Source organism: Dendrobates tinctorius, unplaced genomic scaffold (genome assembly GCF_039654945.1).
Source record: "Dendrobates tinctorius isolate UK_male_01 unplaced genomic scaffold, ASM3965494v1 ptg000015l, whole genome shotgun sequence".
Lineage (NCBI taxonomy): Eukaryota > Metazoa > Chordata > Amphibia > Anura > Dendrobatidae > Dendrobates > Dendrobates tinctorius.
In genome coordinates this window covers 19,345,138-19,371,203 of record NW_027361683.1, presented here as the reverse complement: position 1 = coordinate 19,371,203, position 26,066 = coordinate 19,345,138, and the positions used below count along the sequence as shown (strand labels likewise).

Sequence of the window (26,066 nt, the reverse complement as noted above, 5' to 3'; positions counted from 1 at the left end):
GAGTTCTGTCTTTGACAGGATCAGATTCAGATATAGTGAGGACATGATGTTAGACACAGCGTTTAGACAATCGCTGGTGTTTTCTAGAAAGGCAGGCTTGATGTCAGGAGAAGAAGCATATAATTGGGTGTCATCAGCATAGAGATGGGACTGGAAACCAAATCTACTGATTGTTTGACCAATAGGGGCAGTGTACAAAGAGAAGAGGAGGGGGCCTAGGACTGATCCTTGAGGAACCCCAACAGCAAGGGGAGATGAGAGGAGGAGGAGCTAGCAAAAGATTCAGTAAAGGAGCTGTCAGAGAGATAGGTGGAGAACCAGGAGAGAACGGTGTCCTTGAGGCCAATGGAACGGAGCATAGTGAGGAGGAGCTGATGATCCACAGTGTCGAATGCTGCAGAGAGATCCAAGAGAATTAGCATGGATTAATGACCACTTGATTTAGCTGTTAGTAGATCAATAGAGACTTTAGTGAGGGCAGTTTCAGTAGAGTGTAAAGAGAAACCGGAAACCGGATTGGAGAGGGTCGAGAAGAGAGTTATCAAAGAGATAGCGGATAAGACGGGAGTGGACGAGGCGTTCCAGGAATTTAGAGATGAAGAGAAGATTAGAGACAGGTCTATAGTAAGCGGCACAGTTTTGGTCGAGGGATGGTTTAAGTAGTGGATGTATGATGGCATGCTTAAATGAGGAGGGAAAGATACCAGAAGAGAGAGAGGTTATCAGGTTCCTGACAGCGCCGGCGTACAGCCTCAGCTGAGCAGGGACTCACCCGCACTGTAGGGACCCCTGGGGACCAGGATAGCCAGAAAGTATAGGTGCACAGGACCTGAGTGATGAAGTTTAGCAAGCCGGCACGGGACCTACGGTCATGTGACTGCAAGGGGGCGGGGCTTAGCATCCTGCTTTCAGAGAAGACAGAAAACTCAGAGTCGGGCAAAACAGAGGTCATTCACAGTACGGACAGTGAGGTACAGGAGGGTTAAACAGACGGGAGGTCAGATGAAGCCAAAGGTCATACACAAGAGGGCGATGCGGTACCAAGGGGACGAGCAGAGAGAAATCGGGTCACAAGCAGAGAGTCATACACGAGATGTAGCACAGTACAAGAGGGACAGGCAGAACTCGTAACAGGGACAGAACCGGATCAAAACCAAACAAGCAAGCAAGATATCAGGCACAAGGCACACGTACGCACAAGGTCAACTAATTCAGCCGAGGGCAGGAGTATAACTGACACCGGACCTAGGTCCAGTGAGCATTAAATAGCCGCCCTCTGCCAGGGAGAGGCGGAACAATTAACCCCCAGTCAGACCAGGATGGGCCAAAGCGAAACCCCGTCCTGGATCATGACAGAGGTTAAATATTTTAGTTAGGTGAGGGGTGACAGCAGGGGAAAGGGACTGGAGAAGATGTGACAGAAATGGGTCACTGGTGCAAGTGGTTGGGTGAGAAGATGCAAGGAGCCTGCTTACTTCTTCTTCTGTGACTGGTTCAAACTCAGAGAGTGAGCTAGATGCAGTGGGGGAGGGAGGACAGTGCATGGTATGAGGTGATTGGGAGATAATTTCCTGTCAGATCTGGTCAATTTTTTCTTTGAAATAATTGGCCAGATCGTCAGCTCGAAGCTCTGTGGTTTGGGCCTGTACTCTTGGGTTGAGTAGAGAATGAAAAGTGTCAAAGAAACGTTTAGGGTTATTGGACAGTGAGGTGATGAGGGTGTTGAAATAGGTTTGTTTTGAGAGGCGAAGGGCAGTGTTGTATGTTCGAAGCATAAACTTATAATGGATGAAATCTTCGGGTACAAGAGGAAAAAAAATGATCCAGCTTGAGACGGAGGCGGCTGCAATTTTACAAAGTTTTATTGGACAACTTAAAAATATGTTGGTTCTTTAAAAATCTCTTATAGCAAACACCAAGCACACCAGTGAGAAGGATCAACACGTTTCAACTAAAAAAAAGTCTTAGTCATGATCTGAAATCTTCGGGTAGGTTGGATTTTCTCCACAGACGTTCGGCGCACCTGGAGCACCGCTGCAGGAAATGTGTTTCCAGGGTGTGCCAGGGTTGTCGCCGTCTGTGTTGTGGTATTCTATGTATAGGAGGTGCAAATTCATCCAGGGCACTTTGAAGTGTTTCATTGTAATGCTTCAATGCAGAATCAGGACATTAGAGGGAGGAGATAGGGGCCAATGAAGACTGCAAGTTCTTCATAAGTTTCTGGGTGTTAATGGCCTGTATGTTTCTATAAATATGGACAGTGGGGGTGACCTGAGCAGCCTGGCAGTTCTTGATAGAGAATGAGAGAAGGTTGTGGTCAGAGAGCGGGAGAGGGGAGTTTGCAAAATCATCCACTGCACAAAGCAGAGAGAAGACCAAGTCGAGGGAGTTTCCGTCTTCATGTGTTGGAGAATTAGTAAGCTGCGAAAGGCCAAAAGAGGAGGTTAGAGATAAAAGATGAGTAGCAGATGGGGAGAGGGGAAGAGCAAAGGGGATGTTGAAATCGACCATGATGAGGGTAGGGATGTCACAGGAGAGAAAATGTGGAAGCCATGTCTTATGACATGTCATCTAGAGTCAACTGCTGTTCCAAAAAATGAGGTTGCCATTGGAAGTTGAAAAGTCAGCCCACATGCCTGATTGACCCCTTTAAAAGCTGAATGCTCCCACATCCTCAAACTCATGAGAAAACACCTGGATAAATGACACATGGTAGGTGGAGGGCCATGTTAACGATTCTGCATTTGTGCCCAGGAACCAAATATAGCTAGGGGCCCCTAGTCTTCTGGCTACTACTTCTCCTGATCAAGTGAGCAATTGATGATTTTTTTTTTTACTTGTGTTTTTATCACATTTTGTGGTTTTTGTCTCTTTTTGGTTTGTCATGTTTTAAATAGAGCTTATTTTATATATCCTGGTATTTGGCTTTGACAAAACTTTAATGATAAAGTTATGTGCGGATTACGTGTTTTTAGTGTACTTCCGCAGAGTAAATGGACTAATAAAGCATATACTTTTTTTGCCTATGGATTTTCTGCATCTAATGCAAGTCTGTGGGAAAAATACACACATAAAACCGCATACCTGCAAAAGAAATGGCACCTGAGGTCAGATTGCGTTGAGTAAAAACTAATGCACAATTAGAATGAGACTTCTATAAATCCCATCAATTTTGATGGAACTGTAAGGTGCGGCGTCTTTTGCACAGCTAAATATGCATCAAAAACTCACTATGGGAACTTCAAAGTATGTACACTAAGGAATCAGAACAGAAAAAGGTTTGCTAAGGGTGTAGTTCATATGATGGAAGCACCACTAATGATATCTCAATATCACATAACCCATTAGCACTGCAAGAAGTAGATACCACCAGACACTCCACTATAATAAGTGGGTGACACCCATATCTGCTGCCAGTAGTATGAAAAATAGCACATTAGAAGAGCATACAATAATACATTATTAATAGTTGCCAAAAAGATGTCCATCTGGAGTTGTCATCTATCCACTGTTATGTATTTTTAATTAGTTTCAAACAATTTATTAATGTATATTTTTCCATATCTATGCTCTGTCTGACCTCATTATTTGTTGTAGTATAATAATTTTTTTTTTTTTTGGGCAGGGAGGGAGGGTAGAAGTTTATGCAAACCATGCCATACCATAATATTGTGACCACTCAATTATACTCAGTATGAGATTGATGTAATGGGATGTTTCCTTGAATGAAGCTTTCATTGCTACATTGAACAGAGACAGAACAGGGCAGAAATTCCAGAGCAAATTGTATAAAAAAAAAGGGTCTTTCAAAACTCGCACTAGATTTATTATTTGTTGTAGACACTTTTTGTACCTAATCCAATAAGGGACATGGATTAATGGAAAGAGCTTGGCCTAACATGCAACTTTGTGCAAATTTCAGGTGCGCAATAATCCCAATATATGGTGTAAACTTACAGTAGACAGTCAAAAGATGTAGCAAATGGAACTGTATGAATCACTTAACTTCTTCATCCACCAGCCTGTTTTCACCTTTCTGACCGGGCCAATAAATTCAATTCTGACCAGTGTCAATTTATGAAGTTATAACTCTAGAACTCTTCAACATATGCCACTGATTCTGAGACAGTTTTTATCATGACATATTGTTCTTCATGTTAGTGGTAAATTATCTTTGATATGATTTGTGTTTATTCATAAAAATATTGAAAATTTGACAAAAAAAGAACATTTTTAAATTTTCAAACTTTGAATGTTTATGTCCTTAAACCATATAGCTATATCACACATTTACCACATGTCTATTTCACATCAGCATCTTTTGTGAAACATAATTTTCTAATTTTTCCAACAAAATTTACAAAAACAATTTTTTTAGGGACCACATCCCATTTGAAGTGATTTAGAGGGGACAATGAGACAGAAAATGCCCAAAAGTGATACCATTTTAAAAACTGTGCCCCTCAAACTCCTCAAAAGTACATTTAAGAAGTTTATTAATCCTTTAGGGGCTTTACCAGAATTAAAGCAATGTGGAAGGAAAACATAAACATTTCACTTTTTCCCGCCAAAATATTGCTTTAGCCCCAAATTTTGCATTTTTGAAAAAATTGACCTTACAATTTGTTGTGCAGTTTCTCCTGAGTACAATGATTCCCCATATGTGGTGAAAAACTATTGTTTGGGTGCATAGCAGGGCTTAAAAGGGAAAGAGCACCATTCAACTTTTGGCGCACAAAATTGGCTGGAATAGATAGAGGATGCCATGTCACAGTTTGCAGAGACTCTGATGGATGTGCCTAGACAGTGGAAACCCCTCACAAATGACCCTGTTTTGGAAACTACACCCCTCAAGTAACTTATCTAGAGGTATAGTGAGCACCTTGAACCCACAAGTAGAGATGAGCGACTTTGCCTTTTTTAGAGTCGAGTCGGGTTTCATGAAACCCGACTTTCTCAAAAGTCGAGTCGAACGAAATTGGCCGACTATCGTGAAAAGTCGAAGGTCCGACTGAAACACGAAACCCAATGCAAGTCAATGGGGATGCAAAGTCGGCAGGGAGTGGAGGACAGTAAACACACCTACATGCCGGACCGCTTTTTTAAAGTGCACGAAAATTCTCTCTCGACGCTGCACATGTCATCTCGTTGCCGACAGTGTACGTCCTTGCTCAGTGGCTGAAAAAAGTCACGTGCAAGCATTCTGGGAAATCCGACTTTGGCGCTCGGGTCGGCAACCGCATAGCTGACCTCACACTATGGTCGGGTTTCGCTCGGCGAGACCCGACTTTACCGAAAGTCGGCGACTTTTGAATTTGACCGACCCGTTTCACTCAACTCTACCCACAAGTGCTTCACAGAATTTTAGAACGTTGAGCCGTGTTGCTTTAGCACCAAATTTTTCCTTTTCTCAATGGTAAAATGAGAAAATAGACTCCAAAATCAATTGTGCGATTTATTCTGAGTATGCTGATAACTCAAAAGTGATTTAAAACTACTGTTGACAGGGCTTTGAAGGGAAGGAGCACCAATTGAATTCTGGAGCTCAATTTTGGCTATAGTAGATTCCGGATACCATGTCACATTTGATGAGCCCCTGACATGAGAACACAGCAGAAACACTCAGAAGTGACCTAATTTTGGAAACTACACTGCTGGAGGAATTAATCCATTGGTGTAGTAGGCATTTTTAACCCTCAGGCAATTCACAGAATTGTATAATATTGAGCTGAGATTTTAGAAAATTACCAGAAATGCTGACAAGGGGGGTGGGGTGGTCGTCATGAATAGGAGCTGGTATCTAAAGGAGGGGTTCAGATTACTAGGTGACTGTGACTATTATGTGAGAGTAAAACAGGAGATTTCTGCCTCAATTTTTTCCGATTATACCGCACTTATAAAGGAAGCCCATTCTTTGGGAAACCTGAGAACATTGTATCAGACAGAGAAGTTCAGTTTGTCTCTAGATTCTGGAGGACCTTTTGTTCCAAGTTGGGAATTCAGTTGTCCTTCTCCTCTGCATTTCACCCTCAGACCAATGGGCAGACGGAGAGAACAAACCAGACTTTGGAGGCTTATTTGAGATGTTTTATATCTGCTGATCAGGATGATTGGGTCTCATTTTTACCCTTGGCCGAATTTGCTTTAAATAATAGAGCTAGTTCTGCCAATTTGATGTCACCCTTTTTCTGTAACTTTGGGTTTCATCCTCGATTTTCTTCAGGGCAGGTGGAGTCTTCTGCCTGTCCAGGGGTTGACACTGGTGGAAAGAATGCAGCAGATTTGGGACCAAGTGGTGGATAAGTTGTCTCTTTCCTAGGAAAAGGCCCAGCGGTTTTCTAACCGGCATAGGACCATTGGTCCCCGGTTTAAAGTGAGTGATATGGTCTGGTTGTCATCAAAGAATATCTCTATGAAAGTGACTTCTCCAAAGTTTAAACCTAGATTTATTGGACCTTACAAGATTTCGGAGATTATTAATCCGGTCTCTTTTCGGTTGGCTCTTCCTGTCACATTTCAGATTCATAATGTGTTTCATAAGTCCTTGTTGAAGAGGTTTGTTGAACCAGTGGTTCCTATGGCGGCACCTCCTGACCCTGTGTTGGTTGAAGGTAACATGGAATATGAGGTAGAGAAGATACTGGATTCCCGTCTGGCTAGACGGAGACTCTAGTATTTGGTTAAGTGGAAGGGTTATGGTCAGGAGGATAATTCCTGGGTTTCTGCCTCTGATATTCATGCCGAAAGATTGGTGTGTGCTTTTCATCGGGCTCATCCTGATCGGCCTGGTGGCTTGGATGAGGGTTCGGTGACCCCTCCTCAAGGGGGAGGTACTGTTGTGAGCTCATCTGTTCATTCCCCTTTTGTGTCCGAGGATCTCCCTCTTCTGGTGAAGGAAGGTAGTGAGGCTGATTTGGATGAAAGAAACCAAACACCTGATCAGGTGGATTGTGACTGGGTAACAGGAACTTCAGACTGGATATAAGGCAGCCGACGCCCTTCTGAGTGACTGGTGATTTCTCTGCTGGATTCTTATTCCTTGATCAGTGTTCTCTTTTGCTCTGCTTTCAGAATATTCTGAGTGCTGATATAGGGTTTGAAGTCTAGTGACTTCACGGTCCTTTTTGCTTATCAGTTGTGTTGGTAATATTTTTAGCAGGGTTTTCTCGGATTGCAGACAGCAGCTTTTCTGTCCTGTCCTTTTTAGTTAGCTTGGGCCCCATCGTTTGCTCAACCTATCTTTCTATCTGTGTTAGTGTTTTCATCTCGTTTCACCGTCATTATATGTTGGGGGCTGCCTATTGCTTTGGGGTCTGCTCTGGGGCAGTCAGTTTTTCCCTTTTCTCTCTTTAGGCTTATATAGATCTCCGGCTGTGACGAGGTGTCTAGGATCACCATAGGAACACTCCACGGCTACTGCTAGTTGTGTGATAGGATTAGGGGTCTGCAATCCGCTAGTTTCCAACCTCCCTGATTTTCTGGTCTGAGCTTGTGTTTTGTTTTTTCCTCCTCGGTGACTCAATCATAACAGACATCTGTCAAGTCAGCAGTCTTCCCCATGATTGTGGAGCCTACTTAAACAGACTAAGCGACCTTTTTAAATTCTTAGGAAGTCTATGCAGGTGTTTTTTTGTTAATTATACTAAATTTACTGAGATAATGACATTTGGGTTCTCATTAGCTGTAAGCCATAATCATCAACATTAACAGAAATAAACACTTGAAATAGATCACTCTGTTTGTAATGACTCTATATAATATATCAGTTTCAATTTTTGTATTGAAGAGCTGAAATAAATTAACTTTTTGATGATATTCTAATTTTGTGAGAAACATTGTAGCTGTGTGGATCACTTTATCCATAGTACTGTAGCGTGTTTAAAGGTGAAAGCAAATCTTCCTATGCTGTCCTGTTGTTTTTATCTTTCCTTTTTAATAGGTCATTTTGATTTTTTCACATGTCCTATCTAGCACTTTATTTAATACTCACAAAGGGTATCCTCTTACTTATAAAATATTTTTTAACTCATTAGCTTGTTGCAAAATATCTCTTCAGTATTATTAATTCTTCTCAATCTCATGAATTGAATACAGGGAAATCCTCTTTTTGTATGATGTGGATGAGCACTTTTAAAATGTAAAAGTGAATTAGTAGCAGTAAGTTTTTTTTAAACTTTTCTGTGACTATCTTTCCCAAATTTATATTAATTTTGACATCTAAGAATTTCAATGAGTTTCCTTCACAATTCGCCGTGAATTCCATATTTTCAACTTACGATATTTTAACTTCATTCAAATAGGTGGCAAAAATACATACAGTGGGGCAAAAAAGTATTTAGTCAGTCAGCAATAGTGCAAGTTCCACCACTTAAAAAGATGAGAGACGTCTGTAATTTACATCATAGGTAGACCTCAACTATGGGAGACAAACTGAGAAAAAAAAATCCAGAAAATCACATTGTCTGTTTTTTTTTCATTTTATTTGCATATTATGGTGGAAAATAAGTATTTGGTCAGAAACAAGCAATCAAGATTTCTGGCTCTCACAGACCTGTAACTTCTTCTTTAAGAGTCTCCTCTTTCCTCCACTCATTACCTGTAGTAATGGCACCTGTTTAAACTTGTTATCAGTATAAAAAGACACCTGTGCACACCCTCAAACAGTCTGACTCCAAACTCCACTATGGTGAAGACCAAAGAGCTGTCAAAGGACACCAGAAACAAAATTGTAGCCCTGCACCAGGCTGGGAAGACTGAATCTGCAATAGCCAACCAGCTTGGAGTGAAGAAATCAACTGTGGGAGCAATAATTAGAAAATGGAAGACATACAAGACCACTGATAATCTCCCTCGATCTGGTGCTCCACGCAAAATCCCACCCCGTGGGGTCAGAATGATCACAAGAACGGTGAGCAAAAATCCCAGAACCACGCGGGGGGACCTAGTGAATGAACTGCAGAGAGCTGGGACCAATGTAACAAGGCCTACCATAAGTAACACACTACGCCACCATGGACTCAGATCCTGCAGTGCCAGACGTGTCCCACTGCTTAAGCCTGTACATGTCCGGGCCCGTCTGAAGTTTTCTAGAGAGCATTTGGATGATCCAGAGGAGTTTTGGGAGAATGTCCTATGGTCTGATGAAACCAAACTGGAACTGTTTGGTAGAAACACAACTAGTCGTGTTTGGAGGAAAAAGAATACTGAGTTGCATCCATCAAACACCATACCTACTGTAAAGCATGGTGGTGGAAACATCATGCTTTGGGGCTGTTTCTCTGCAAAGGGGCCAGGACGACTGATCCGGGTACATGAAAGAATGAATGGGGCCATGTATCGTGAGATTTTGAGTGCAAACCTCCTTCCATCAGCAAGGGCATTGATGATGAAACGTGGCTGGGTCTTTCAACATGACAATGATCCAAAGCACACCGCCAGGGCAATGAAGGAGTGGCTTCGTAAGAAGCATTTCAAGGTCCTGGAGTGGCCTAGCCAGTCTCTAGATCTCAACCCTATAGAAAACCTTTGGAGGGAGTTGAAAGTCCGTGTTGCCAAGCGAAAAGCCAAAAACATCACTGCTCTAGAGGAGATCTGCATGGAGGAATGGGCCAACATACCAACAACAGTGTGTGGCAACATTGTGAAGACTTACAGAAAACGTTTGACCTCTGTCATTGCCAACAAAGGATATATCACAAAGTATTGAGATGAAATTTTGTTTCTGACCAAATACTTATTTTCCACCATAATATGCAAATAAAATGAAAAAAAAACAGACAATGTGATTTTCTGGATTTTTTTTTCTCAGTTTGTCTCCCATAGTTGAGGTCTACCTATGATTTAAATTACAGACGCCTCTCATCTTTTTAAGTGGTGGAACTTGCACTATTGCTGACTGACTAAATACTTTTTTGCCCCACTGTAAATTCAGCTTTTGTACCAGCCCATATAATAAACACATCATCCATATAGCATAACTATGTACGGATGTGCTTAATATATGGGTTGGCTATTGTAGTAATATATTTACTTTAGAAAAGAGCAAGAAATAAATTTGCATGCAACTGGAGTGCCCATTGCGGTTCCGACTCGTTGTCTAAAGCCTCTGTAATAAAAATTGATGTAATCCAAGTCTTTACCCAAATTATTCAGCATACTTCTGATTTCTTCAATACCTATTTTTTTTCCAGAATTCTGGTATGTAGGCTATCTCTATCGATTGATGTGAGAATAAATTCTTCCTGCCAGTCTATTTCATATAATTCGCTTAAAAAAAAAATCGCTCCAGTCTTTTAAATAAGATGGGACATTCTACAATAAAGGTCTTAAAAGCCAATCCAGGTATTTGGACAAAGGTTCAGTCATAGATCCGATATCTGAGATTATTGGAACACCCGCAGGTGTCGTTAGGAATTTAAGTATCTTAGGTATATAATACCAGTGCAGTTTACAAGGAAATTCTGGGAGTAATTTTTCTGCAATTTTTTTAGAAATCATTCTTTTTCCACATTCTTTCTTAATAGAGGCCTCAATTGATTTTTGTATTTATTAGTTGGGCCACTTAGAAGCAAAGTATATGTGGAGTCATATCTCAAATTTCTGTTGGCTTTAGCTATATATTATTCCCTTTTCAGCAGGATGATGTTCCCTCTCTTATAATTGTATCAGTCTAAGTTTTTATTTCCTTCAGTGCTACAAGTTCACCAATATTTAGCTTATTTGGGTTGTCTAATAGAGCAATGCCTCTACATCCTTAACTACCCTGTCTTCAAACAGATCTATAACGTTGCCCAGTGTAATTGGGGGCATATAATTAGATTTTACTCACCCAGTAAAAGGTCGAATTGGGTGTATTAAGGACATATCTACATTATTCACATGATGTGCATTCAGACTCAATAATATGTCAACATCTTAGTGAAATGTTGGCTCTGGCACCATGGTCGCACTAAATCCTAAAAGATTAGGACTAGAAGGTATTTCACCAGGTGGATGCTGCATTTCTCTCTCCTCATTCTGTTTGAATGCTTTTTGCAAATTAAGTTTCCTTGAATCCTTAAAAAAAATCAATTTTGAAATCTGTCGAAAGAATCCAGTAAACAAAAATTGAAACATTTTTCAAGCAACGATAGGTGATTTTTATTCAATTGATATTGAATTTAATGACTTTGTTTCCTTCTTTGTATATAAGTGTCTGTTAGTCCCTCCAAGACACTTGTTTTCGTTTGATTCCTATGTTGCTGGGTGCTCGCCCCCCTCTTGGTGAGTTGGTTGTCCATCCGTCCTGATTTGACCTTTTCCTAAATTGTTTTGATGACCTATATTTCTTAGTAGTAAATTTTTTTTATTTTTATACTTATTATTCTTATTTTTATTCCAGGCAAAAATTTGGTGATTTTCAAAATTATTCTTATCCCTGAAAAATATTTCTTTTTTTCTTTGTTTACTTTCTGGTTTCGCATGAAAGGTTGAAAGGTTTTCAATTGATTTTCAGCAAGACGTGATTTTAATTCATTCTTTGCTTTTTCTAGTACGATAATTAAATCAGCATATTCTTTTTCATTACTTTTTAGAACTAATTTTAACAGTTTTTGTGAGCATTCTAAATAGATCTGTTCCCATTATTGCTTGCAGAAATATAAATCATCCTGAAATTGAGAAATACCTTTCATCATAAGATTTAAGTGATTTAATAATCCAAAAAATAGAATTAGACTTACCAGTAATTCGGTTTCTAGAAACCTTCCACGACAGCATAGGAGGTTGTCTCCACGCCCTAATGGGGGACAGGAAGCATGAGAGGTTAAACGGTCCCTCCCACCTCCCTTTCACCAGTGACTTATAACTGATCACCATAGCACCAGTTACCTTAAGATTCTCAGATTTTTGTCGAAGAATACAGGGAGGGAAATAGTGGTGTCTTGGAAGGTTTCTAGAAACCGAATTACCGGTAAGTCTAATTCTATTTTCTCTAGCAACCTTCCACGACAGCATAGGAGGCATAACAACCTATACTGCACTAGGGGGGACAACGGCCTGAAAAACTTTTCGGCCAAAGACTAGATCCCTGTTGGACACAAGGTCCAACCCGTAGTGTTTAGTAAAAGTATGTAAGGAGGACCAGGTTGCTGCCTTACAAATCTGCTCTGAAGATGTGCCTTCCCTCTCAGCCCATGAAGTAGAGGTATATCATGTTGAATGCGCTTTGATCCCCATAGGGGGAGTGATGTTCTGCGCCAGGTATGCTTCGGAGATGGCCTTCTTAAGCCAATTGGCAATGGTGTTCTTTGCTACCTTTTTTCCCTTGTTTGGACCAGAGGTATGGATGAATAGGTTGTGGTCGATTCTATAGGGCTTGATACCCTCTAAGTAGTGGAGAATTATGCGCCTTACGTCCAGAGTATGAAACACCTCTTCTTTAGGGTTTGCTGGGTTTTGACAAAATGAGGGAAGAATTATATTCTGTGATCTATGGAAGTCAGACACAACCTTTGGTAGGAATGATGAATCAAGGGAAAGAACTATGGAATCATCTCTAACTGTTAGGTAGGGTTCCCTGATTGAGAGAGCTTGGAGCTCTCCTATTCGCCTTGCTGAGGTTATTGCTATAAGGAAGGCCACCTTACAGGAGAGGAGCTGAGGAGTACAAGATGGCAGGGGCTCAAAGGGGGATTGAGTGAGTCCCGTAAGTACCACATTCAAGTCCCATGGTGGAATGGCAACTAGCCTTTTTGGATGTAGCCTAGTGGCTGATGTAATGAATCTTTTTATCCACCTGTGGTTGGCCAAGTCACAGTCAAACATGGAGCTTAATGCCGATACCTGTACTTTCAGTGTGCTAGGCTTTAGACCTAGCTCAAGCCCCCTCTGTAAGAAATTCAGAATACGGGAAATGTTTTCTGGGTCAGGCAAATCTGGCAGACACCATGAGGAAAACTTTTTCCATATTTTGTTATAAATAGCAATGGTGACCGGTTTCCAAGATTTCTGGAGGGTTTTTATTACTGCCTCTGATAGCCCCCTGGCCCTCAAGATCTGGGTCTCAGTAACCACGCCGCTAACTTCATTCCCCAGAGGTTTGGGTGATGCAGAGGGCCCTGCAAGAGAAGGTCGTCTTCCAGGGGTACGAGGAATGGCCCGTCTACCTGTAGTTCTGTAATTAGAGAATACCAGCTCCTCTTTGGCCATAGCGGGGCTACTAGGATGGTTTGGGTCCGATCCTCCCAGATTTTCCTCAGGGTTGCGGAAAGGATTGGAACTGGCGGGAAGGCATATGCCAGATGAAACCTCCACTTGTGGGCGAAGGCATCTACCCCCAGGGATCTGTCCCTGGGGTACAGGGAGTAGTTTCTCACTCGAGCATTCTCTCCTGAGGCCAGTAGATCCACCTCCGGAAGGCCCCACCTGTTGACCAGCCTCTGAAAGATTCTTTCGTTTATGCTTCACTCGCCAGGCTGGATGCATTTTCTGCTCAGGAAATCTGCTTGAAGATTGGAGGTACCCTTTAGGTGGACTGCTGTTAGAGAACGGAGGTGTCTTTCGGCCCAGCAAAATATTCGGCCTGAAAGGCCCTCTAGGCTGCTGGATCTTGTGCCACCTTGGTGTCTGAGATGGGCCACTGTTGTTATGTTGTCCGAGTAGACTCTGATATGATGACCCTGGACTAGGAGTCTTGCTGCCAGGACAGCTTCCTCCACGGCCTTCAGCTCCCTGAAGTTTGAGGATTTTGTACTCACTTTCTGGCTCCACAACCCCTGGAGTGGTTGTCGGGACACTACGGCTCCCCAGCCTTTCTTGCTGGCATCTGACGTTACCGTGACCGAGGTGATCTGGGACCAGTTGATTCCCTTGCACAGATTTTTGTGGTCCATCCACCATGCTAGTGAAGCTTTCACTTTTCCCGGGGTTTGGACTCTTTTGCTCAGGCAGCTGTGATCTCTGTTCCAGTTTCCTAAGATGTGGGACTGGAGTATTCTGGAGTGGGCCTGCGCCCAAGGAACTGACTGGATGCAGGAGGTCATTGACCCTAGTATGGACATGGCTGACCTGAGGGTTGGGGACCTCTGTTTCCTGAAACTCGAGATCTTTGATATTATGCACTTCTGATGTTCCTCCGGGAGGAAGGACATTTGTTTTTTTGAATCTAGGAGGATTCCTAAGAATTTTATCTCCTGGGAGGGTTGGATCTGAGACTTTTTTATATTCGGGATCCACCCCAGCGATTGGAGAATACCCAGGGTTTGAGTCACCTGGTTTTCCAGGGCCTGGTAGGAGGCTCCTATTATCAGTAGGTCATCCAGGTAGGGTACAATGCATATGCCCTGGCTTCTGATGTGGGACACAGCTTCCGCCATAATCTTGGAAAATACTCGAGGGGCAGAGGATATCCCAAAAGGAAGCATGTTGTACTGATAGTGCCTGTTTTCTCTACCCTGACGGATTTCAAACCTTAGATACTTCCTGTGAGAAGGATGTATGGGAATGTGGAAACAGGCATCCTTCAGGTCTATGGTTGCCATGAAGTAAGACGGCCCTATCAGAGGAATGGCGGTCTTTACCGTCTCCATCTTGAATCTGCAATATGCGATGTGTAGGGTGAGGCCTTTCAGATTTATTATTATTCTTGCCTCTGCTGTGGGCTTTTTCACTAGGAACAGTCTGGAATAAGGACCCTTCCCTGTTCCTCCACAGGGACCTGAGAGATGACATTTGATTGTAGAAGGAGCTGGATGCCGGATTTTAGCGCTGGAGGCTCCCGAGGAGGTAAGGAGGTAACTCTTATACCCCGTGGGGGGGAGGATTCGAGTTCTAGCAGTAGGCCCTCCTTGATCACGCTGGGGACCCAGGGGCTGTTGGAAATCAACTGCCAAGAGTGAAAGAACATCGAAAGCCTTCCCCCCACCGGGGTCGAATCATTGTTTTTCTTGTGGCTGTTGCTGCTGCTGGGGGACCAGGATGTTCCTGCCTCTCCCTTTAGCATAACTCCATCTTCCCGTCTTTCCCTTACCTCTCGGCTGGGAGGTCTGATTCTGAGGGGCTTGAAAAAGCCGCTTTTTTGTGGTCCTCTGCTCAGGAAGCATCTTCTTTTTATTTGTGGCCTTTTCAAGAATTTCATCTAAGGCTGGGCCGAAGACATGTTCACCCTTGAAGAGTAAAGAGCAGAGTTTAACCTTGGAGGTCACGTCCCCGTTCCACATTTTAATCCAGAGGGCCCGCCTTGCAGAATTGGAGTGTACCATAGCCCTGGCAGAGGTGCGGATCATCTCCATTGATGCATCCAGCAAGAAGCCTGTAGCTGTCTGTAGTATAGGAAGGGAGTTAAGGAGGTCACCTCTTGAGGTTCCCCGAGAAATATGACTCTCTAGTTCCTCTATCCATTGGAAGAGAGACCTAGAGACGCATGTGGGCGCAATTCCTGACTTTAAGGAAAAGGTAGAGGTTTCCCAGGCTTTTCTTAGGAGGCTCTCTGCTTTACGGTCCATCAGGTCTCTAAGCTAGGACGCATCATCAAATGGAAGGACCGTCTTCTTCACCACCCTTGCCACCTGGACATCAACCTTCGGGATGTCCCATTTAAACTCCTCTCCCTCCAGGGGAAATCTAAGCCTGAGTTCTGAAGTAGAGCTTCTCTGGGTACTCCCATTCCTGAGAGATCATATCTACTATGCTCCTATGTACTGGGAAACCTGTTCGTCTGGGTCCCTCAAATCCCCCGAACATGCGGTCCTGTGCTGACTGAGAAACAGGTTCATCCTCTAGGCCCATGGTGGCCCGTACGGCACTGACCAGCTCCTCCACATATTCCGCAGAAAGGAGGTATTTCCTAGTTTCGGCTGATTTAGAGGTTCCCGGTTGTTCCCAATTTTCGGAGCCTGAATTGACAGGGGATTTTGTCTTACCTGTCGGCATCTTCCGGCGTGTTAATAAGGGGTTAACCCTGCCCTCAGCGCAGCCTTTTCATTTCCCCCTCCTCCTCCCTGGGTCTCAGAGCAGGCACAGCAAGTGCTGGCGAGCTCCACGCGCCGGCAGCTGAATGAGGGCCGCCATGACAGGAAGTCGTCACACATACTCCAGAAGTGACCGCGCGTGACGTCACTTCCGGGTCACCGCACGGCGCACAGCAGGAGGAGGAGAGACCGGAGAGCTGCGGGAGGCCTCCGGTCGGGGATCACTGGCCCGCTTTACTCCCCCTTGGGGAGCATGGGTGGGCCAGGAAGGTCCCGTGTTCTAACAAGACGGGAGCAGTACGGAGGAGGGGAGGCAGCGCCTCCGGCCACCACTGCCCGGCTTAAGGATTACAGGTACGCTGCAGCAGCCGGCCACACAGCATACCGAACCTCTCCATGCCCCATGGGGGACAGGAAAGACACTGGTGAGAGCGAGGTGGGAGGGACCTTTTAACCTCTCGTGCTTCCTGTCCCCCATTAGGGTGTGGAGACAACCTCCTATGCCCGTCGTGGAAGGTTGCTAGAGAAAAGCGGATTTATTTCTCTGTTAACATATTAATTTTGTCCTCTAACACTCTTGTGCCCATAACTTGATTTTCTTCTTTAAAATTACAGTCCATGAAAAATTCTCCCGCATCCTCTCTCCCTGCCATTAAACCGCAGTTTGCTGTTGGCAGCTCCGTGGGTAAATCATTGGAATTATCCATGATAAATCTTATATGCCTGAAGGCTGTGCCTACCTCCCAAGTAGCAATGCAAAGTTTATCAGAGTGGAGCTATTCGGCATCAGTCCTCCGTAATGATGACATGTATTATTTCCACATGTGGAGCAGTTTGCCATATACAGAAATTATTGGTGGTACTCACATTAGAAATAATTCATTGTCATCCAAAAAAAAATGAAAAGCGGTACTCACTAAGTTCTGTAGTAAAATCCTTTAGGGTATGTGCACACGTAGTTTTTTGGGTGTGCGGATTTTGGAGAGAAAACCGCAGGTAAATCCGCAGGACAAAAGTAGTGCAGTTTATCTGCGGTTTTGCCCTGCGGTTTTACACCTCATAATGGATGAGGTGTAAAACTGCAGCGGTTCTGCGCCAAACAATTGACATGCTGCGGATTGTAAACTGGAGCAAAACCATGCGGAAAAATCCGCAGCATGTGCACTGCATTTTTTTTTTCCATTGAAAATAAAGGTACTGTACAACGCAGCAGAATCTGCTGCGTTTCCACAGAGCCAAAACCGCTGCGGAAACACAGCAGATTTCACTACGTGTGCACATACCCTTAGTCCATCAATGTAGCAAAGAACACGGTAGGCAGGGAGTGAGTAAGAGACTGTGAAGGGCAACGGCCATTTCGTGGCTGTTAGATGTTTTTAATAAATGTTTGTATCATATGCACATATAAGATGTAGTGATGGATATTACGTGCCCACCTTTAAAAGGAAGTAGTATCACGTCAGACATTTGGAGATAATGCATGCCATTATTAGCAAGGACTGGTGCCGAATAGCTCCATTTGAATCTCTAGAAAATATGCCCCCTTAGGTATTGGCGTGGTGTGTTCATTTCTTTTTTTCAGCCAAGCACTTTAAAGGGAAACTATAAAAATAATTAATTACATACATTTCCAATTTCTATAAATATAGAAAAAAATGGTGTTTTGCTAGGACTGTCTTTGTAAAGCTTTTGGTGTCTCTCCTTTTAGGACTTGTTGCAATTGTGACTCTATATTTATAGTAATACTGCTGTCACAATGACATTTTTACCCTAAGCCCTCATTCAGACATCTGTGGTTTTTCACATACGTAGAAAAAATAGTGTGAGTTTCATCAGTGTTAATCATGGACAACACAATGATGGCATCCGTGTGCTGTCTGTGATTTTTGCTTAACTACACTTTTATTGGTAATTTTTATCCGTGACTTCGATCAAAAATGGACATTTCTCCATGATATTTTGGTGGACTCAAGGTCTTCAAAACAACACAGACATGTGAAAAGCACCATAGATCATAATGGGTACTTATATGTTCTCTGTGAAAAACACAGAAAACATACATGTTTCACAGACGTCTGAATGAGGTCTCAATGAACTGTAATCTGAACTTAAAAAATTTGCAAACTGGTATATTTAGAGGCAAATCTAATCCTTAAACTGAAATGTAGAAAAATATGGTATATACCCTGACCTTTACATTTAATGTCTGGGAGATGGCGTATGCTATGATTAAAATGGGCATTTTCTGTTGTTTCCCTAGAATACTCCAAGGTTTTCTACCACACCTAGTCAAACTTCAAAGACCAACACTAATTCAGCTTCTGTTACTTCCAAGAAAAGTCCTGAGCCTGTACAGAGTGTTCAAGTGGAGGAGCTTATGGAAGAAATCAGATCACTTAAGCTTATGATGGAGATACTTAAAAATAAGCACTTGTAAGTAATCACGCTGTATTTCTATCTTTTCTGTATTGCTTGTATGTAACCACCATTTTAAATGTTGGTTATTTTAAAAACATTTTATATATAACCAGTGAAACTCGCATAGGTGAAAACTTACAAATCAGCCTGAATATTTAGTAAAACTATGTGCAGTTTTGCAATGTATTATTATGCTTTGCTTGTATAGTGACATAATATTCCGCAGCTCTTTATAGATATTATCATCACTGTCCTCATTGGGGCTCACAATCTAAATTCCTTATCCCCTCATTTGTGCTGCCCAGTTCACTGTTCCAATAAATCTCTTTGGATTGTTTATCGGCCTGGTGTCTCTTCCTGCTCTGTCGCATACCCTGTAACACTAACCACTGTGCCACAGTGCTGCCCTATTTAGTTCTTGGCATACTATCACATGTGCAGCCACACTATTGCACAAAAATATTAGCACTAAGATTTACCGTGCACTAGTTATTCTTAGTATCCTCACATTCACAATTGTGCATTATTTTCTTTTTTTTATTTTTACTGCAGGACGGATATACAAGAAATTAGATCAGAAATGAGTCAAGAAAGAGTGAAACGCTTAGCACTGCAGGTACGTGGAAAAAGTAGATAAGACCTAGTGACGGTTGATCTGTGTAATGCATTCACATAGACCCTGGACTGCAGGGCATCAAGTTATTATGGATCCATACGCTGGATTGTATGTGCGTGTTACCTCCAATAGAGTATCACCAAGAGAAGTCTATTTCTGCTTAAAAATGCTTCTTGTAGAGAATACATCTATTATGTTACAAGTAGTGATGGGCGAGTAGCATCGTTGCTCGGGTGATCTCCGAGTATTTTGGCGTGCTTGGAGATTTAGTTTTCGCTGTCTCAGCTGCATGAATTGCGACTTGTAGACAGGCTGAATACATGTGGGAATTCCCTAACAAACAGGCATTCCATACATGTATTCAGGCTGTCTAGCAGTCACAAATCATGCAGCTGAGGCGACAAAAACTAAATCCCCAAGCACGCAAAATACTCAGAGACCATCCAAGCATGCTCGGGGAGACTCGAGCAACGAGTATACTTGCTCATCACTAGTTACAAGTAATGGCACATGAACCTCCATATGTAGGTAACACTTGTAAGTGTGGATTACAAATGTGTAATTCAGTCACTAACAGGAGCTCTTAAGGAGCCTTTGGCTCACACAAGTTGTAATTGAGGTCTTTCTAGGTGCACAGTACTAGCCACCAATGATCAGATACCAATGTTGTTCCTCTAGTTTGACACCCATCAAACTCTGTATATGGGCTCATTCTCACTTGCAATGAAATTGGACGAATGCCAATGTGTGTGCAGCTTACTGTACATGTTTTTTATTATTAAAAGATTATTTTTCTGAAAAAAATGGCATGGGCTCCATAGTAGAGGGAAAGCCAATTGCTGGGGACAGATGTTTATAGCCTGGGAAGGGGGTAATACCATGGCGCTTCCCAGGTTATTAATATCAGCTCATAACTGTATACTTAGCTTTTACTGGCTATTCAAATGGCGGACCCCCTGAAAAAATGATGTAGGGTACCTCTATAATTAATAACCAGCAAAGACTATGCAGACAGCTGCAGGGCTGATATTAGTAGCCTAGGACGGGGCCATGGTTACTGGCCCCCCAGGCTAAAACATCAGCTCTCAGCTGCCCCAGAAAAGGCACATCTCTAAGATGTGCCAATTCTGGCACATAGCCCCACTCTTCCCACTTGCCCTGTAGCAGTGGCAAGGGGGTTGATAGTTGGAGGGGGTTGATGTCACCTTTGTATTGTCAGGTGACAACAAGCCCCGAGGTTAGCAATGGAGAGGCGTCAATAAGACGCCCCTATTATTAACCACACAGTCATATTGCAGAAAAATACAAACACCCAGAATAAAGTCCTTTAATTGAAAGAATGACACAGACTCCTTTAATAAATCTTAATTAAACCATACTTACGACCTCACCCATTCTCTCAATGCCATTATCTTCTGCAAAAGAGTTTTAAAAAAAATATTCCTCACCTTTCTGCAGAGATGCTGCTAATCCATTTGTCCCACGACGGGTCTAGCTCTGCTACATCCAGATGTCAGGATGCATGGTTGCATGACGAAGGAGAACTTTCTCATGCTCATGGTGCACTCAGACAGGGAATAGAAGTTCACAGGGAGACACTGAGTACACGCTGCTCAGTGTCTCTGCTGGATGGCAGGCTGTATGGTCACATCATGCAACCATCATGCATTATATCTATCTATCTATCTATCTATCTATCTATCTATCTATCTATCTATATGTGTGTGTTTTGAAGAATATCTCCTTTGAAAATGATGTGTAAATGAGTTCAGCTGCTTTCACATATCAGTTTTTTGCCATCAGTCACAATCTGTTGGCTCGACAGCTCCGTTGCAGATTGTGAAAAACTGATGCGATGGATCCGTCAAAAAAATCGGAACCGTCGCATCCGTTTTTTCATCCATTTCTTCCGTTTTTTTGACGGATCCATTTTTAAAAACGCCCCCAGACAGATAGACAGATCGATAGATAGATATGGGATAGGTAGAATACATAGATATATCTATATACATAGATATATCCATGGATATATCCATAGATATATCTATCTTTTGATATATCTATAGATAGATAGATAATAGCAAGGCCAATGTTTATTAATGAACAATATTTTTTATTTAACAAAAAAACGGAAAAAAAATGGCTTGGGCTCCCGGGCAATTTTCTGCGCCAGAGGGGGAAAGCTGACCGCCGGGGGCCAATATTTGCAGCCTGGGAAGGAGGTAATACCTATGGCCCCTTCCCAGGCTATGAATATCAGCCCACAGCTGTCTGCATAGCCTTTACTGGATATAAAAATGACTTGGGGTCCCCCTATAATTATTAGCCAGAAAGGCTACGCAGACAGCTGTGGGCTAATATTCATAGCCTAGGAAGGGGCCATGGATATTGCCCCCCCCCGGCTACAAATACCAGCCCACAGCCAATTCTGGCACTTAGCCCCGCTCTTCCCACTGCCGAGTAGTGGTGGCATATGGGGTAATAAGGGGTTAATGTCACCTTGCTATTGTAAGGTGACATTAAGCCCGGTTAATAATGGAGAGGCGTCAATAAGACGCCTATCCTTTATTAATCATATATCAATAAATGGTTAAAAAAACACACACATAAGAATAAAGTATTTTAATGAAATAAAACATGACACATTTTTTCAAAATTTTTATTTTACGCCTATCCAGTCGAAGCCATCGATCACCTGCAAAAAAATAAAAAGCAAACCAACAATATACTCCCTGCCCGACGTAATCCCATTAATAACGATTGTCCCACGCCGATCTCCCCTGTCACATCAGGCCTCCGATGACACACTGACTGGAGATAACCCTCCAGCAGTGGGTCATTGGAGATAAGCCTCTCACTTTACAGCACTACAGCATGAGAAAATTCTCACGCTGTAGTGCCGCAAAGTGACAGGTGAACTCAAGTGACCTGTCAACGGCAGAGTGATACAATGTGGAGGATTATCTCCATCACTGTATCACCGGAGCCCCTGGAGAGCATTCGCATCAGGTGATGTGACAGCTCTCTACGGGAGATCGTCGTGGGGCAATCGTATTAATTGGATTACGTTGGACACAGGGAGTATATTGTTTATTTATTATTTAATTTTTTTTTCAGGTGAGCAAGGGCTTCAGGGATTAGCAGAATATGGTGAGTATGAACTACATATGTGTGTTTTTTTTTTACATTCAACACATTAGCCAGATGATGGGACTACTACTGTCCCATCATTGGCTAATCTGTCAATCACTGTCACTGTAGCAGTCATTGTAGTCCCATCGGATGATGCCTGCATACACACAAACACACACACTCAGGCCCGTCACACAGAACTCTGCACAGCCCCGCATACCCGCACACAGACCCCCGCACAGCCCCGCAAACCCCCGGACAGCCCCGCCTACCCCCCGCACAGCCACCCCCACATACTCCCGCACAGCCCCCCGCATACCCATGCACAGACCCCCGCACAGACCCCTGCACAGCCCTGCATACCCCCCGCACACCCCCGCATAGCCCCGCATTCCCACGCACAGCCCCATGCATAAACCCGCATACCCCTGCACACAACCTTGCACAGACCCCTGCACAACCCCGCCATGCACGCACACACATATAGCCTGCACACACCATACAGGCACAGTGTTGGCACATGCGCAGTTAAAAAAAACTGAATCTGGAGACGGATTCTGTCATTTGTCGGACAGCGACAGATCCCGTGCCTATAGGCTTCCATTCTAGCAAACAACGGATGGCGCTGGATCTGTCACTGTATGACTTTTCAACGGAGACAATCTTATGTCCATTGTCTCCGGCCGACGGACAAAGAATTTCCGACGGATCCGGCGAACGACGGATGAAACGTGCGGCCATCAGTCGGAATCCGTCGCTCACTAATACAAGTCTAATAGAAAAAAATGGATCCGGCGGAATCAGTTGCGGGATCCGTTTTTTTCTAAATTTGATGGATTGCGACTGATGGCAAAAAACTGATATGTGAAAGGGGCCTTAGTGAACTTCTCTATGTAAAAGCTCATATTAAAATTGCATTGCAGTCGGATAGCAATCACTGCATTCGGATGTAAATTGGATGCTAGGTGTGAAAAATTGGATTGTACTCGCATGAAAAACACATGACGCTTGCACTACACTTGTCCGACTTTGCAGGAACAAAATCGGGCCTATTTTAAAAATGCTAGTGTGACTCCAGCCTATGACTGAACCTGTGCACTGGCAATGCATCTCCCCATCGTGATCAAAGATGTCTGTCTCCGTCCCCCACTCACCGAAAGAAAAAAATAATGTAATGGAGATGTGAGCACATAATGCCAGTGTGCATTGCGTATTTTTTCCCTTCATATTCAGTGTCTCAAAGAGATTTAAGAGGTGAAATACACGGTGGATCATGAGCATCATCTGCCAGTCTATTTCAAGAAAAGAACAGGTGTCCTTAATCTTTTGTGCGCTCAGTGTATCCCACAGCACTGAAACCAAGACACCATCCAACCACCACATGACATAACTCGTGGTGCTCGAATTATATTATTGTGCTTTGTTTACACTAGGCTTCATTCGCACAACATTACTTATAAGAATAAGCTGCCTATTTCAACGATTCTAAATGCGAAGATAATGTTAGTGAATGGACCTGTTTTTCTGCTATAGTCTCCCCATAATAGTTTACAAAAACTGAAAATCATCGAAAAAAATCCCAGCTGCCATGCAAATGCCATAGGCAGGAACATAAAAAGTATATGCATATATAAAAGTTCTTATGAAACCTGCCTCCCATCACCATCACTTGTACATCTGCAATGCTATTTATATGGCCATGGATTTTTCCATAGTAGATATGAAAACCGCTTCAGTATGTGAGAGACATGTCACTTATTGAAGAGGTGTTCACGTGAATAGACCATGATTTCACCCTAAATAAAGCTAATCCATGGGCAAACCGGTGGCAGTTCTCTTTCTTAAATGTATGCTCCATCCATTGGATTACCCCATCACATCATTGTTAACCAATTACCGTGTGGGATTCCAAGTCTATTACAGTTTGGAGGTCTAAATCTTCCGGATTGGTTCCTTTAATTCTATGGCTTTGAAGGGAATGTGTAATGCTTTATCACAATGTAGAGCTCCAAAACATCAAAGATAAAACCGAAAATCCCTGGTTCTGGGCACAGGTTGTTAAAAAAAACCAATCACGCTTTAGTTACCCTAACACAGTCCATTGCTGAGTCTCTCCCTATACTCCTGGTGTCTGTTATTGGCTGTGACCGTGATGTCACATCGACAGGATGGCAGCAAATCAGTGAGCGAGATGGCGCTGAGCGACGCATTCTGTCTACACAGGTAGAGCCACTGAGGTCTGTGATTGGTTGCCGTACTTTTAACTAGACTGGGAGTAACGACAGAGTCTCAGCACTTACTCGGGGATGGTTGGGAAAGAGTGGCTTATTCATAACAAACTGCACCCGAGAACCTTGATTTTCTAGAAGGGGACAACCTCTTTAAGAAATGAATCAGTACACACTGTTGTACCTATAAAAATGGTTGTCCACTACTATGACAAACCTTCTTACAGTACATACTATATTCCTTGGTGTAATATAAAACTGACAGACACTCACCTCCTGTACTTGCGCCTTTCCAGTGATGTCGGCATTGGGTCTACAGGGTCTCGTGGCATAACAATCAGTGGTCACTAATCAACTACCACCCTCTTTAGATGTGAGAGCACAGCAGCTCAAACGCACCCACTAATTGCTATGCTTTATATTTAGGAAAGGGTTGTCCTAGTAGTTCCACAACCTCATTAAGAACAACAAATAAAATGGTATTCAAGGAGAGATATTTCCTTCAAGATCAATGTTCAGACAGTGTACTGCCAAATTGACCTAACAAGTGTAAAACAAGTCGATCAGTCGTGTATTATAACACCCATTTTCACTTTTTGCTAATTATCGCCAACCATTTCCCTGTTTTCATGAGAAGGTGCACTGCCAACAAAGAATGGTTTTTATGTGATCAGAGATGCAATCAATGACAGTGAAATGAAAGATTAGTACAATAACAATAAATGGTTGTGTTATGAATCTTTTTTGAAAAAAAAAAAAATGAATAGAAACTTCTGCCACTTCTCGGGTTAACCCCTTTACTGTTTCTCACAGATGCTTACACATTTTAATATGCCACACTGACCTTCCTTAGAAAAGGGTCAAGGTTATCTCATGGTTTACAGTATGTAACCATAGCCTGTCTCACTGATGCAGCTTTCATAATACCCACTAGCAGATGGTAAATTTAACTTGATAACGTTAGATACCTGATCCCTGCATAGATTCAGAGGAGGGAGGTTATCTAAAGCAGGGAATGCCAAACAGGTGATTAAAGAAAATGTTACTGATGTCTAATAGAGCACATCATTAGTGGCACATAAGAGTGGGCAAATAAGTGACATGTCATATGTATACTCCTCAGAAGATAATATTAAACTTCATATGTATTTCATAGATGGAAGTTGAGAACCTCAAGAAGCTATCATCCTCTTAAATACCATTGAAAACTTGGGCTGATCCCATGAGCACCAAAAGAGCAGGAAACGGGAAGATGGCAGACCTAACAATGAGAAGACTACACTGGGAATGGACACTATTAGAGATATTCTGAGAATAAATATCACTTTGCTTTTTGGACCAAGATGTTTTTTTGTATGTATTATTTTGTGGTGTATAATTCCAAAACTTTCTGCAGTGTAGTCTTCTGTAGATCATAGATCTGGCATTTATTGATAAAAATGGTGGTACAAACTATGAATGCCTATTCTACAGTCAATGTTTTTTCTTTCTTTTTTTGTATTATCAATCTTATATATGATATAATTGCAAGATACTGGTACACAGTCCATTATAAAAATGCTCATCACAGTGGTTTGCTTTATACAGTATATAAGCATTGTCATGACCCAGCACTAATGGTTCACCATTAGTGATGAGTGAGTATGCTCGTTGCTCGGGTTTCCTCTGAGTATTGGGAATTGCTCGGAGATTTAGGCTAGTTTCACACTAGCGTATGGCCGAGCT

General features: G+C 42.7%; 1 protein-coding gene across 3 annotated transcripts in view; it reads left to right on the top strand.

Moving 5' to 3' along the window:
- Positions 1–25,683, top strand: part of SH3D21 (SH3 domain containing 21) — a 156,088-nt gene extending 130,405 nt beyond the window's left edge. For 2 of the 3 annotated variants that reach the window (XM_073562671.1, XM_073562663.1), the window contains exons 18-20: positions 18,208–18,380; positions 18,918–18,981; positions 25,498–25,683. In XM_073562671.1, coding sequence (XP_073418772.1) covers positions 18,208–18,380; positions 18,918–18,981; positions 25,498–25,536 — 276 coding nt within the window. In that variant the 3' untranslated portion in view covers positions 25,537–25,683. Of the gene's footprint in view, positions 1–18,207; positions 18,381–18,917; positions 18,982–22,098; positions 22,132–25,497 lie in introns of all 3 variants that reach the window. The other variant, XM_073562681.1, reaches the window with a different exon arrangement.
- Positions 25,684–26,066: the final 383 nt, after the last annotated feature.